Genomic DNA, 15,446 nt, shown 5'->3' with positions numbered 1-15,446 from the left:
GACATTCTTTAATAGGTAGGATTTCTGAATTTGGTATAGCCGAAAATAATTTCAGACGCAAATTAAAAAAATGTGTAAGGTAAAATAACAATACCATTTAAAATTGCGTTATTTCTAATTATTTAACGTCTGTAAGAACGCTATATGTCACTTGAGTTATATCTATTTTATTAGGATATTATTGATGTCTAATACTATGGGTTTTAAATATCAACCTATAATAGCTGTTGACATAACAGACATGACAGAACATACAGGGTGTTTAAAAAAACTGTGCGAAAAACTTTCGCGGGTGAGATTCTTTGTTTAAAATAAAGAGTAGTTTGTTATATAAACGGTGGATCAAAAACCAGTTATCACGCTACAAACATGGCTGAAAATAGATAGAACAATAAAAATTAGGAAAGTATTATTATATAAGAAAAACAAACGCTATGATTTACAAAATACATATTTTTTATACGTTGTTTAGAAACTTTTCCCTCCAACAATATTATAAGAAAAAATTTACTTTGTATCATTTTGTATTTCGTATCAAATACAATAGGCACTTTTAAACCTTAATATTTCATTTTACCTTTTCGCGCCCAATTACAACAAAACTATGTGAAGTTTCATGTGGAAACAATGCCTGATTTGGTAACATCGGTGCAATATGTGAATTTGTATTATTAATGGTCTGAAAAAAAGAGCTCAGCTGTTTGGTTTAACAACATTTGTCAAATACGCCAAAACTTTTTTACATTTTCTTTCCTCTCTTGGGTTGCCCAAGAAGTTATAGTAATTTATATTATATGTTCATTACATACTCCTTTTTCTTATCTATTTCTAGGTGGTTTAAGGTTGCCAAAAGTGGTCTAAGGTATCCAAATCGTGTGTCAAAGTAATTTATCTCCTGTACTATTTGTTTTAAAGAAAAATGTTAAATACAAACTTATAGATGAGACTAAAAGAAACAATTTAAATTATATCAATATCAAATATACAGGGCGATTGATAAATATGTTTTGAAACCAAATATATTTTTTTAATGAAACCCCTGGCATGGCATTAATAGATACTCCCTTTTATACTCAATCACACAATGTATAGTTCTTGTGGTCTATACCGAGTGTTTTCAGAGTTAGGGCCATTTTTTCGTAAAAAATTCGCTGTGTCTAATACCCCATATTTATGACGCCGTATTCGGAAACTGCAACTTTATTTTGCAGACAATTTTTTAAAATGGGACAGTCATTTATTTTTAAAGTCATCCATAACTTTTGAATTTATTTTTTTTTTCTAAAAAAATATTAAACGAGTTATAATATTAATTTGACACCATGCAGTTCAACATGTTGGGCTTTAGAAAAGGCAGAATTTCTGAATTAAGGTAAAGGAAATTTTTTTCACAAAATTTTAAAATTTACCTATTTATTTTTATTTTTCTTAACTTATTGAGATATTTTCTCATAACTTGACGACCTTTTGGAGTTGTGTATACCTAAAAAAAACTAAGTTTAGGTATAGGATATGCTTGATAAAATTGAAAGACCATTAATATAAGTAATTTTAACATATTATACTTTCCAGAACTGTTTAATTATTAATCTCTTTAAATAATAATAATTATTATTTTTGATTATTATTGATCAAGGACGCTCAAATGGACCACACATGTGATATAATGTTTTGAGAGTGTGAAAATAAAACACAAAATTACAGAAAATATACCTTATTATTAATATTTTTACATTCAATCATGTTAGTCTTAGGCAATTGAAGAACTAACTAATATGGTACATCAGTCAGAATTAGGCCAGATTCAAATGTTAGATAACCTGTTATAGGTAAGCACATCATAAAGAAATCAATAGGCGTCTTGTAAAAAAAAATCTCAAAATGTCACAAAAATCATTTCTTATTTCAAGGCCCAGTTCTATTTACATTGTTGGCTGCTATAGCCCAATGAGTTTCTCCGATTATAGATTTTTCATAAATCACAGCTCTTTGGCAGTCTCATTAAACCAACAATTGTAAATAGAACCTAGCCTGTCCAGAACAACAAAATCGAATAGTAAAATGTTTTGAATTACAATCTCGATCTTTGTTTCATCTAAACTATAAGAATCTAAATTAGTGAGTTTTTAATTCGAGTGAAACATGAACATATCAAAACAATTATAAAGACAAATAAGCCAATATACTTGTCAGAAGTATTATGCAGAGCATTAAGTTAATTAAGTTACATACAAAACAATATAACTGCATAACATTTAGAGGCAAATCTAACAATATAATTGGTGTTTGAGCCTATATCATTAGTTTTTCTTTGGTTTAAAGTTGAGAGATGCTGAGTTGATACAGAACCTCTTTTTCTTTGGAGGAGGTCCATCGTTGAACACATGCCCCAAATGAGCACCACACTGAGAGCAAGACACCTCTGTCCTAATTCTATCTGGCTGGGATATCAGGAGTAATAAATTTGCTCCAACTGCGAGCAGGTTAGGATGTGGAACAAGAATTAGGTTGCATGGGTAAGAATAGTAACCAAACCAATATAAATAACAAATAAAAAGAAAGGTTTGAGGGACAGGAAAGGAGAGAAAATATTTGCATTAGCACTTCTTAAACACAGATGTTCATAAAACAGTAACAAATCTATATTGTTAATAAGTGTAATATCTCTAAACAGTGTCCAGTCGTTTTAGTGAAAGCCAGATTTATTAGAGGAGCTTCAACCTAAACAAAGGAAAGTATCAAAATATGTCAATTATCAACATCACACAAAGGGTAAGAAAAAAATCAGACAGTTTTTGAGTATGACATTATCTTAAACTATAAATTACTAAATAGTTTATATTATTAATAGTAAGCTCAATTGTGCATGTTCTATGTTAGTTACATAAAAAAGAAAAGGTAAAAAAATAGAAACTAATTGTATTTATTGAAATGTTTGAACAAAACAAATTTATTCAAATAGGGTGGAAAACTACAAAAGAAGCATCTGTAATTCCAAAACTCTGTGCCCCATTAGTCAAGTTTCAATGAACTTCCATTACACGCGTTTGTAAGCAGATCATTTCTCCAGCCTTTTCCCCTGATAGTGTCTAACCAACCAATGTAACACAATCACAATATTACTTAGTTATTTTGTTGAGAAGAAAAATGTGCTTATTATATATGTATATGAGATTTTTTTAATTTGAAGTAAAATTAAAATAATAGCTGAGAATAGCTAAAACAATTTGTGACATGACATGTTGCTAAATTGCGATGAAAAACTATTTACAGCAGAATGGAGTGGGTCTAATCCATCAAAATATTCCTGTATTTGAACATTTTTTAATGGTATATCAAGGAAAAGATAGATAACCTTTCAAAAAAATATGCCCAATAATAAGCTTGAGATGCAATGTAATTTTAAAATATCAATTACATCTATTTTTTTACCTTCCATATATACCATAAATTAGAAATACCTCCACTTGAATCTGGCTTCAGTTTAATTTTGCCTTGGTCTAAAACATCGTTAAACGCTGGCCAACCACACCCCGAATCATATTTTGTTTCAGAACTAAATAAAGGTTGTTCACAAACCACACATGTGTAAGTACCCTGATCATAAAGCTTATTATAACAACCTGAAAAACAACGCATAAATACAGTTTAATAACTGCTTTACTTCCCCTTGCAATAACCTGAAAATGGCCTTTCAGTGCCCTTTTCTTGGGTAACATGATACTGCAATGGCGTTAATTTAGTTCTTAGTTCATCCTTGTCTACCTTTTGAGCCATAGCAATGAAGTAGTTCAAAACTGATGTCTGCTATAAACCGTCACACTCCACTGTTACTTACAAAAATACATCCATATTATTTTGGTTTTCTGACGACCTTTTATGGTTAGGTCGTTCATATTACTTTTCTCTATTGGTTGTTCTGTACAATCATAGTTTAAAGCAACTTTAATTCACTAAAGCTTGAAATATCACGAGAAATATTCGCCCATTATTCAAACAAACCAAGAATAAATAAATATCAAATAGTTGACGCGATGCAATTTCTACATAAGTATATTATTAGTAGAAAAAAATTGCGGTTAAAGTATTTTGAACTGCTATTTTTTTAATGGTAGACACGATGCCATAGTTTCGCGCAAAATAGGCTGGTAGTCCCAAGAATGGTAAACCTAATAGGATTGCCCAATCCCATAAGACATACGTTCGCCAAAATTATCCATGGCACGTGGTCGCTTGTGACGTAAGCGAAGTCCTCAAACAGTTTTTGTGTATTCTGTCAACGCATTTCAAGGCCTATTAAATCGTTGTATTTTGTGTTCTTTGAACAATTAAAATAATTTAAACTAATGAATAGTGCGCTTATGTTTGTGTTAATTGTATTTCTGTAAAAAAAAAACTTGGACAAAACAGTGTTTTTAAGCTTTAACAAATACTTTAAAAGCGTATGTGCTTGAGTGGCGAGAACTGAGAAAAACAGTATTTTTAATCTTAATTAAACACTTAAAAGTTTTGTATTCGTGCTGCTTATTAGCGGTGTTATTAGTTAGGAGGTAAGCTCAAAATATTACACATAATAATATAGATAAAGGTAAGAAATACATTTCTTTTACCTTTTTCAGTGGGATAAGTTAAGTTAAGAGATGTGCCGTGTATGGGTGCAATAACAACTATTTTGATGAAAAAGCAAGTTCTCGAAAATGTAGTTTTCATCGCTTTCCCAAAGGGAAAGATCTAGTATCCCAAACTATTAGGAACGAGTGGATAGTTCGATGTAGAAGAGAGGACAAACTTAATCCAGATAAAAGCTATGTCTGCTCAGTTCATTTTACTGAAAATGATTACGAACGAGAATTACAAAATGAGTTATTAGGTTCTTTTTTTCTTGAGTAACACATTAAATTCACCAAAAAATTTAAATTTTAGGTTTACCTTTAAAAAAGATTGTAAAAAAAACTGCTGTTCCCACCATATTATTATTTAACCAGAAACCACCAACAGAAGAAGGATTATCTAGATCAAAAAGTCTTCATTGCAAAAATGCCAAAAAACAAGCTCAGCAGGTATTGTCTGAGCTTTTAGCAACAACATCGAATGCCACAAGTGAAATTCTAGAGAAAATTCCATCTCCAGAACCCATGCCAGAGCCCAGGCCAGAACCCATCTCCGAACCACAAATAATAAATTGTAAAGCTAAGTATATGGATTTGTTGGATAGTTTTTATAATTTAACCAAAAAATATTCTTTGCTAGAAGCTAGTTCTATTAGAACTAAAGGTCATTTTATCAAGAGTAATAAAAAAAATAAAATTCTTAATGACAACTAAGATATTTCAAAACTAAATATTATAAATCCCCAAAATCTAAAACAACTGAAGAAATAACCACCCATGACACTTTTAAAGATGGTACTTATGTAGTATCAAATCGATTTATTGTCAAAAAAAAAAGCGAGTAAACTGGACTCGAGACGAAATAGCCGGAGCATTTACATTAAGATATTACAGTAAGAAATCTAACCTTTATTTAAGAAGCAAATTACATTATCCACTACCAGCACTTTCTTCCTCGAGAAGATTGGCTTCTGAACTTAATTTAAGTCAAAGAATGTTATTAGATGTTCTGCTAATGCTTAAGTTAGCAGGTGAATCATTTTCTACTTTTGAAAGAACAGTTGTTTTACAGTATGATGAGGTGAAAGTGAAGACTGGAAGAAATTTTAGGTCCTTATAACAATATGCAAGTTGTTATGGCTCGAGGCCTATTTTCAAACTGGAAGCAACCTATTTTTATTACTTTTGACCAAAAAATAACCCAAGAAATTTTGTTTGACATTATTATTGAACTTCACAAAATATCATTTAAGCATCCCATTTTCAATAATAACATTTATATGTTTGCTGATGTTCCATATTTATTTATTATTGCTTTAGGCTTTTAGGGGATTTACGCTAAAGGACAATTTCATTTTAAATAAAAATCCTCTTCAGGCTCTGGTCTCCTTAACCGATAGTGAAGTCAATGCTTGTTGGAAAATAAACCAAAAGCATTTAGATGTTGAAAAAACAAATCGTCAAAATGTGCGACTTACTACGCAACTTCTCTCTAATAATGTTTCTACTGCTCTTTTACATTATAAGCTGGGAGAAGATAAGAAAATAGCAGAGGATTTGGGAAACACTATAGGTGATGTTAATTTACGATTCGATATTTTTAATAGCTATGTTTCAAACGGGAGTGTCCCGTCAAAAAATGCCAACGGAAGAGATTGAAAAAATCAAAATGACCAATTACAAAAATGTACGAATTGATTTATAATATGAGTTTTTGAAAAAAACGCCCTAATGACTTTTCAAAAAGGCATATTAATGTCAATTATTTCTTTACAAAATTTGTTTGAAGACATGAAGTCCACTTTAGATATTAAATATATTTGTACTCATAAATTAAATCAGGATAGTTTGGAGAACTTTTTTTTTTAAATAAGAAGCAGAAGGGGTCCAGATGAACACCCAACACCTCTCGGGGCCGTTTACAGAATTCGTATGATTCTGTTAGGAAAAAATCCTGGTATTTTAAGTTCTAAAGTAAATACAGAAGAGCGAGTTTTAGCCGATTACATTATTTGTACCAAAGTTTTGGAAACTGCACAAGTTGACATTAAAGACACGCCTGTTTACAATTTACATAATGAGTCCCAAAGCAGCTCATGATTTTCATCAGTTTCTTCAAGTGAATCTAAGGATCAATTTGATTTTAATCAGGGTGCTAAGGAAACTGCTGAAGATGCTTTGAATTACATTGCGGGCTATTTAGCCAAAAAACACAAAACAGATATCCCCACTTTAGGAGATTATACTTATAAAATTACCACAGATCATCATTACAGCATAGCAAAAAAAATATTTAAAACAGAAAAAGAATTACCATTTAGTTTAGTTAGAAATTTTTGTAAGCTGAGAACGATAATTCGTTTAAACTTCAGAAATTTAAAAGCAAAATATAACGTTAGTCTAAAAAGAAAATCTTTGCAAGATGATACCCGCAGAAAAGAAATTAGAAAGTATGGAAAAATTGTAAAATAAAGATTTAAGTATATGTAGTAATATGTATTTTTTATATTATGTACATACGAGGGTACATATAAATACATATTATTTAACTACCACCTATAAATAGTTGTTATGTATGCCTAATGTATTTTTGTTTTTTAATGTTCTTTAATATATCCAAAAATAGGGATTTCTAGTTTATAAGTATTTGTTGATTTTTGTATATTTAAAATGGTAGAATACCGTAAAACACAAAGTTTTACAAGTAAATCGTTTTGTTCGCTAGTTTTATGTATTTATGTGTAACAATATTTAATAAATATTTTTTATTGCAATAGTATTATTTTTACCCTACCCTACGCTACTTCCAATAATTAATAAATAAGTACTAAAACGATTTAATGTTGACACTAAATGAAAATAACGAGTGTTTATCCAAACAAAATGCCATATTAGCTACTCAGTTTCAGATTATTTCCATGCATTTACATAGTAAACGCGTCAATACAGGACTTCACCTACGTCACAGCCAGCGGGAGTTTTCGCATTGCACTTGCGGACAGATTCGGCGGATTAGGCAATCCTATTAGTTTTACGATTCTTGTGGCAGTCCAAAACAAAACATTTGAATTCTTAGTAGAAGTTAAGTTTTGTTTATAGTTCAAGAATCAAAAAGGTTTGAGACGAACTCTCTCATCGCTTCTGCAACACAATTACCATTATGAGCAGTTCAAAAATTCCCGACGTAGTAACACCTCATGTTTCAAGGTATGTTGCGCATCATCTTAACTCATAATCGAGTCAAGACTGTATTGTTCAACGGCGTTTGCACTCTAACTACCATGATGAATGGATGAAATTAGAAGAGATACAGTGGTCGCAGAGAAAACAAATGTTTTGCGCACATTTATTTTTAAATTTCAAATTAATTTTGGTTTGATTGCAGCTGATTGAAGCAATAATAATGTACTCTTTAATGTCCAAACCTTCAGTTCCTACTTGCTGCGGGGTTTGTTGGCCTACTTAACGTAGCATTACAAAAAAGAAAGTTGCCTGAAGAAACGAGAAATCACATATTCTTCCGGATGGTGAACTTACCTTAAGTGTAAAGTGAGTCCTACCTATGTTTATGTTTAGGAGTAAAGAGAATTCACTTTTTATAAACCCAGAAAACTTGGCATAGACATCCCGTTTGCAAAGATTTCTGGTTTCTTTACTTCTACCATAAGCATGAAGAAGTTTGATGATAGTTTATGACGGTTTATTATATGAAATAAATTCTTTTCGATTAAGATGGGTCTTGTTTTGGATAACAATTCCTTGAAATAGTCAATACAAGGAATTTAGAGATAAGCTCATACTGTTAGCAGCTGCCTAAATGCATTAGTCGACAAGAGATGGCGCCAGTACGTGCCTCATCTCTTGGTGCTTGCTGCAACTAATTGGTTCCGTGATTTTGCCAAAGATGACGCCACAATTGTACATGCTTTAACTAAATAATTCCGTGATTTACTGCGAGGTGGAGCCATCTAGCAGCGTCTGCCTCAACAAACTATTAGCGTCTAACGAGGGATAACGCCAAAGACAAAACAACCAGAAGGTTTAAAACCTTGCCTCAATTTGATTTTATGCAAAATTGGCAAAATTCCTCCTGATCAACTGCAAAATCATCGTTCTAGTTCACAACTGCTTCCTTCTAATTTGTGGAAGACGACCGTTCCTTAAGGAGCGGCAAGTTTCTTTGCGACACTTGCCTATCTTATAAAGGGCATTCGCGGTTGAAGTATTTTCTGGCATCCCCTCTTTGCCAGGTTATTGAAAACTTATAGCTGAACTCGACCGTACTCACCCATATATTAATATGGCGTAATCAGCTTCAACATATTCATTTTGGTTTACGTTACATAAACGGCACAAGTTCAAGGAATCTGCACTTTTTGCAAATTAGTGTACACAGAGCAAGATGATGAAGATTAGAAATTGCAGAAAGACGATTATCTTCTCATTTATGCCATGGACCATCCACTACTACATTGTATAAAAGAACTATAAATAGGTGCTCCCGATGTAATTGGAAACAGCGAGAATTAAGATTGCTCATTTTTTGCTTCCCAATAACTTAATAAACTGCCACAACACTATAAAAAAGAACCTCGAACGACAGCTTCACAAACAACACTACACAACTTCCAGTACCCTGCACCTTCCTCTTCTTCACTTCTTCATTTATACATAACGGTAGGCATGTATTCGGAAAAGTCGCTCATTGCTGATTTCTAACATTTTTTGGTTAGTTATTGATATTCTGTTGTTGAGTTGAGTTGATAGAATGATAAGAGAAAGATGAAGGTAACAAATATTTAATGCCTTCTTAAAAAACGGTTACCTCGCGCTTCCGCCTTTGACAATCCATGCCCAAATACCTCCAAACAAGCTAAATATTTAAATCAAACTGTGGTATTCATTGCCGATTGCCGGTAATATTATAAATTTACCGTTGTATACTGTGCCTTTCTATGGTTTGATCCATCTATGGCAATGAAATCCAAAACATGTCGTTTGGATTAATATTTATAGCAGTTTTATATATTTCTAAAATCATGTAATTCGATTTTATGTTGCAAGAACGTTTCCATAGATCCAGCTATTCTATAATAACCCGAAACCGGAATGCGAGTTTGTCCTCTGCAGCGGCTAATAAGATATTTAAATATATGTGTGTGTTTAACAAACGGTTATCATCCCTGTGACTACATAGCTGATAAGATAATATCTAGTTTTTAGCATTCGGTAATAAGGTTAACATAATCCGGAACTTTTAGTAGTGAAAAAAATGAGTCAGAAATTAGTAAAAACGATTAGTGTAGCTGGGATTGCATTTGGGGGTTAAAATCTCTATAACAGACTAGCAATGGGAAATAAGACCAGTTGTTGTTCTTACTCAAGTCCGCAATCAAACCACAGAGATATCATACCTATTGAAGAGACACTTCGTGATGGAGAAATCAGCGTATCCAATTTACAACATATTAGTGAAAGAGAAGAGGATGATGGAGAGGCTGATCCTTCACAGGATCCAATGGCAAAAACCATATTTATCGAGAGATCAAAAACCGCCATAGAAAATGGTATGATAAGGAGGAAGAGCCAACATCAAATTGCTGATGTTAGACCTCTAAAGAAAAGCAGTTCATGTTCTACTATATATCTTGATGACAGTACAGTCTCCCAGCCCAATTTGAAAAACACTGTCAAATGTGTTGCATTAGCTATTTATTATCATATAAAAAATCGAGATTTGGAGAGACAGATAGATATATTTGATGAAAAACTTCATCCTTTAACCCGTGATGGTGTGAGTGATGATTATGACAAACACAATCCAGAACATAGACAGATTTATAAGTTTGTTCGAACTTTGTTCAATGCAGCCCAATTAACTGCAGAATGTGCCATTATAACTTTGGTGTATTTAGAAAGACTTTTAACTTATGCTGAGTTAGATATACAACCATCCAATTGGAAGAGGATAGTTTTAGGTTAGTTTAAATGTTCACTATATGAAACTTTTAGTTGGAGTGCACTTTAAAATTGAAGTTTAACAAAAAAATTCCAAAGTTTAATTAACAGCATTTTTATGATATTTTCAATTACCTTTATTAATTGATATCTTCTTTTTTTCATGCAGGAGCAATTTTGCTAGCATCAAAAGTGTGGGATGACCAAGCTGTTTGGAATGTGGATTACTGTCAAATACTTAAGGATATAACGGTAGAAGATATGAATGAGTTGGAAAGGAGATTTCTGGAACTTTTACAGTTTAATATCAATGTACCATCTAGCGTTTATGCGAAGTACTACTTTGATTTGCGAACTTTGGCGGAAGCTAATGATCTGACTTTCCCCAGCGAGCCTTTGAGCAAAGACAGGGCTCAAAAGTTAGAGGCAATGTCTAGAGTTATGGCAGATAAATATACTGCTGAAGCTATCAAAAACGGTTTAAAAAAGTGGTCCAGTTTAGATAATATTACCAATGGGGGAATAGGTGTTCGTAGAAGTGTGGCAATATTGTCGTGATAATGCTTTGCAATACCAACCAATTTGTCATTTTACAGTTTTTTTGCATTTAAATATATTATCTGAACCTAAAGATTCATTAATATTTTATGTAGATCATATTTAAATTTGTTTTTTAAAAACAAAAATGCTTTTTTTATTGTAACAGGTGCTTCAAATTTTAATATTGAGTATCACAATGAGTAGTAGTCTACGTTAACAGTAATAGTGAAACAACCAGAATTTTTGGAAGACTGATTTGTAGAAAATGGTGATTGATTCAATCTAAAATATTCACTTCATCCCAATTAATTTTTCATTACATGAAATTGCCACTGATACTTTGAATTTATTAAGGTTACTCTATGAAGACGCCTAAAACCAGACTCTTGAAGATTTACTATATGCTAGATCTCTTTACTCTTAATGCTTTCCTAGCGGGTCAATTGTCAACAACAGATCTTTTCTATCTGTGATAAACCAAGAAATGTTTTTTCCAAAGATTTTGATTGTGAAATTGTGCATTTCATTTTGGAATTGGTTGTTGGTTCAAAAAATTTTATTTGGAAATTATAGATATGCATGTGTCATTTTATTATGACTTTCCCATATTTCCTGATATACATGTTTGTATTCACTATTTATACTTTTTACCTTAGTTATATCAGTATGGAGAATCTATATTTTACATTAGCTCTTAGATTTGAACATTTTTATATAAAAATATATCTTTCCTGTAATATATTATTTGCTTAATATTGGTTTCTTTAATTTTTTTTAAACATTTATCTTATGAATTATTTGAATGAAATCGCATACAACTAATAATCCTGTTTGATTTATTTTATTTACTTACTTAACAAATTGTGATGTATCCTTAAATTTAAATATGGCAAAGCCAGAACAAGGAGCAATAGAAATAGCTTTGAATGACAAAAATCACCATTTCTTGGTGCAGAGATTCACTTAATTTTATATACAATAGCGATATATTTCTGAACTATTATCAGTGGCGGAACCTCCGTTGGCTATGCACTTAACTGGCTCCGTACTCTAAATGTTCTAGAATATACTCCAGACTAGGGTACAATAGATATATAATGAACATGGTGAATGATGTCATAGGGACACTTGTTTCTTGAATTATTGCCAGTGGCGGAACAAGGTAACCACGGGCCTGTGTGCATAAACCCCCTTTTGGCTATGCACTTAATCGGCTCTGTACTCCAAATGTTCTAGAATGGACTCCAGACTGAGGTACAATTTTAAAGCATTGAGTATATGCATAGGAGCCATTGAAACCACATTTATATTTTAAATAAAGATTAGGAAGTTATCCTAGATACACATCTTAAAGGATAAAGGCTGGAATGATAGGAAAAGAGTTTAATTATTTCAATTTTCGATAGAGAATTGAATTTGAAGGACTTTGTACAAACAATATTATAAAGAAGACTTGAGTACTATTATATAATATAATTGGGGAATATTGAGCGCCTATTTTATAATAAAAGAGTTGTTACCAGTCATCACTTTAATTAAGAACAAAATATCAAAAAACATATTTTACATTTTAAATAAATAAAAAAATCTTTGTTAATTTTATGGTAACAGCTACTCAAATGCTTTATTTCTGGCTTTACTTCTAGCTGTAAATTAAAACAGTCTTAACATTGACAAGTTTTACACTGCCACATTGCCACTAAGTACTATGTAAATTTCAGTTTCACAGCCTGCAACAAACTAAAGTTGCCGAACACAACATATTTCTCACTTATGAATGGAACAAAAAAAGATCGAGCTAGCTTATTGGACTTTTCTGCATTTAAAAATGGATAACTGGAAATCACAGTCCATATTTGATGTCTCTTTGCATATATTGGCTCCAAGTCAGTTTCCCTGCCCAAGTCCAAATCCAACATAAAATGACACTTGTCAACATCAATATATAAAGTTAGTTCTTCCTTATTTTCATCATTAAAATACTTGTGCACCAACTTGGTGGCATTGTCTTCAGTAGAATAAGGAGCGGGCAACATTCCATTGAATTCTGATTTCACAAAATTTATGTTCCAATTGTGATTGGGTAAGAAAAATGAACTGGGATACCTATGCCAGTCTTTACCTAAACATATTTGTATCTCAAAATCTTCAGGTATGTTGTTTTCTAGAGGATATCGATTTAAATCAATCATAAGATCTAGTGGTGCATGGTAGTTTCTATACAGTGCAAATATTCGTGAAATACCTGAAATGAATACAAAAATATCAACAACAAAAAGTCTATGCCACAAGCCACAACCCACCTAAAATAGATGTTACAATTATGGTTATTACCATCACAAAGGTAGTTTTATCTAAATAATGACTACCACCAGTATTTTTTCTAACAAAGGCCCACCCTCGAAACCACAGTTTCTGAATTATATCCAGAGAAACTGCTCCAGACAAACAAATCATAGTGTATATTGGAAAAAGAAAGCGTTCCTCTTTATGTTTTTGAAACATAAAAACTATCAACCACAAAAACATTGGGGATAGAGACAGCCAGTGAGGTAGGTACAATGTGCTTCTGGTTCTGGAGGGGACCAGTAAATAATTAAGTATCAAAGCTGCTGGACAGAAAACGCTGAGGATCTAAAAAATTAGAATATCTACAAAATTTGTAACTTCATTTATGTATGATAATTTGAAAATCCATCTCTAAATACTTGCTTACATAATATACTGTACAACATTGCCATTATAAAACATAATAAATAAAAATAAATATTCTGTCAATCCGATCAGCAGATTGATAAGTAGTTAACTGACATTTGCGATAAAAGTAGCCATTATGTGTAACAATTATTAAAGTAATTACGTAGGTTTACCCTTTTATTTAATTGAAACAAAAAACAGTATTTTGTATCCTTACCCAAATTAAATTAAAGTTTAACAATCCATTGAGTAGATAAAAGGAGAAGGGTTCTGTGCCATACAGTTCGGGTCCAGAACCACCAAATACATTATATTGAACAATATTTAAAGGAGCTATCACTAACTTGCCGTAAATGACAGAATCAATCACAATCATTGGCCCAAGGATTGCTATTGCTGAAACAGCACTCCAGATAATAAAATCAAAATAGGCTCTTCTTCGAACAACCATGTCAAAAGCAATTGGAACCCCCAGCACTGCAGCAAAGGGCCATCCTAGACACAATTAAATAAGAATTACAAAATTTTGAAATAATTGGAATATAACAAGCCTTTACCTAATAGAGCTCCTAGAGCAACAAAAAAGATTGCCAATGCATACCTTTGTTGCCACCAAGCAGCACAAGCAGCAGTAAAGCTATACATAGCAAAACTTGAAGGTAAAAAGGCAGTGCTGGAAATGAACATTCCCGGTGAAAATAATTGGAAAACTAAACATATTCGCCCAATATGAACTCCAAACTCTTTGCATACTGACCTATAATAACAAAATTAATAACTGGATACAAACTTTATCTTTGACATTAGTTTACAATGAGATAAAACAAACTAACTTGTAAAAATACACTTCTGTAACAGCACATATGAGGCCAAGTAAGCATCTTAAAAAATAAAACATTAAAAGAGGATTTGGCTGCAAAATTTTATTATATATCCACAAAGGTGTTGAATGAACCATGATATATAGATAGGAACGTATAGCAAATCTAGGGCTGTATTCCCATGTCTGCAGGCCTTTCCCAAAAACTGGAACCATATCGATTGGATTAGAAATAAAGAGAAGAAAATTTCGACCTTATAAATTACCCATAAAATGAGTTGGCTCCCAGTAATTGAAAGTTTCATCGCAATCTGTGATATGTGACCAAATTGCAGCGCAAAAACGGGCAGATAATAAAATCTTGAAGGCCGTTTCACCTGCTGGAAAAACAAGGCCGCTCAAATTTGAATCCACTATTTTACGCTCTGATTTTCTAAAAATATCTCTTTTAAAAAAAGCCCAGTAAAATAAAACTTATACACACATGTTCAACGCTTTATTTTTTTTATGAGTATCTTTACGCATGGAGTTGGATGTGTTTTTTCTTAATCTAAATGAATGCTGCTTAACCATTATTTCAAAAATTCAATCACATTCGCAAAACACTTAAATTAACTAACCTCCAACCTACTATAACCAGAGATCTATAGAATCCTTCTTAAACTAAATGGTCATGTTTACTGGGGTCTATCGCCCATTGTAGACTTCCGTCGAGGATTTATTTTACTTTGTTGGTCATGATCAACCATCACTTTTATGTTGTACAACCATTTAGATAATATAATGGCATAATGACCCTATTACGGTAAAAGTGATGCGCT

The 15,446-nt window shown here is 32.1% G+C and overlaps 3 protein-coding genes across 4 annotated transcripts; 1 reads left to right on the top strand and 2 right to left on the bottom strand.

The window, feature by feature from the left end:
* Window positions 1-1,709: 1,709 nt before the first annotated feature.
* On the bottom strand, window positions 1,710-4,817 carry LOC132697099 (methionine-R-sulfoxide reductase B1). 2 transcript variants are annotated; one of them, XM_060662386.1, is made up of 3 exons: window positions 3,681-4,817; window positions 3,462-3,623; window positions 1,710-2,473 (listed from the first exon to the last, which is right to left on the bottom strand). In XM_060662386.1, the coding sequence occupies exons 1-3, from the start codon at window positions 3,775-3,777 to the stop codon at window positions 2,301-2,303; spliced, it is 432 nt and encodes a 143-aa protein (XP_060518369.1). In that variant the 5' UTR covers window positions 3,778-4,817; the 3' UTR covers window positions 1,710-2,300. The 2 variants fall into 2 exon arrangements, with proteins under 2 accessions (XP_060518369.1, XP_060518370.1); XM_060662387.1 differs by having other exon boundaries at window positions 2,335-2,721; window positions 3,681-4,184.
* Window positions 4,818-9,574: 4,757 nt separating this feature from the next.
* LOC132696498 (cyclin-Y-like protein 1) lies at window positions 9,575-11,850 on the top strand. The gene is made up of 2 exons (XM_060661356.1): window positions 9,575-10,588; window positions 10,738-11,850. The coding sequence occupies exons 1-2, from the start codon at window positions 9,961-9,963 to the stop codon at window positions 11,124-11,126; spliced, it is 1,017 nt and encodes a 338-aa protein (XP_060517339.1). The 5' UTR covers window positions 9,575-9,960; the 3' UTR covers window positions 11,127-11,850.
* Window positions 11,851-11,998: 148 nt separating this feature from the next.
* On the bottom strand, window positions 11,999-15,250 carry LOC132696217 (alpha-1,2-mannosyltransferase ALG9). The gene is made up of 7 exons (XM_060660931.1): window positions 15,110-15,250; window positions 14,892-15,058; window positions 14,639-14,831; window positions 14,363-14,562; window positions 14,023-14,300; window positions 13,412-13,742; window positions 11,999-13,353 (listed from the first exon to the last, which is right to left on the bottom strand). Exons 1-7 carry the CDS (start codon window positions 15,196-15,198, stop codon window positions 12,815-12,817), a joined length of 1,797 nt encoding a protein of 598 aa, XP_060516914.1. The 5' UTR covers window positions 15,199-15,250; the 3' UTR covers window positions 11,999-12,814.
* Between the last annotated feature and the right edge of the window lie 196 nt (window positions 15,251-15,446).

The sequence above is a fragment of the Cylas formicarius genome, unplaced genomic scaffold (assembly GCF_029955315.1).
Source record: "Cylas formicarius isolate icCylForm1 unplaced genomic scaffold, icCylForm1.1 PGA_scaffold_1__22_contigs__length_36826433, whole genome shotgun sequence".
NCBI lineage: Eukaryota > Metazoa > Arthropoda > Insecta > Coleoptera > Brentidae > Cylas > Cylas formicarius.
This window is presented reverse-complemented; position numbering and strand designations above follow the sequence as displayed.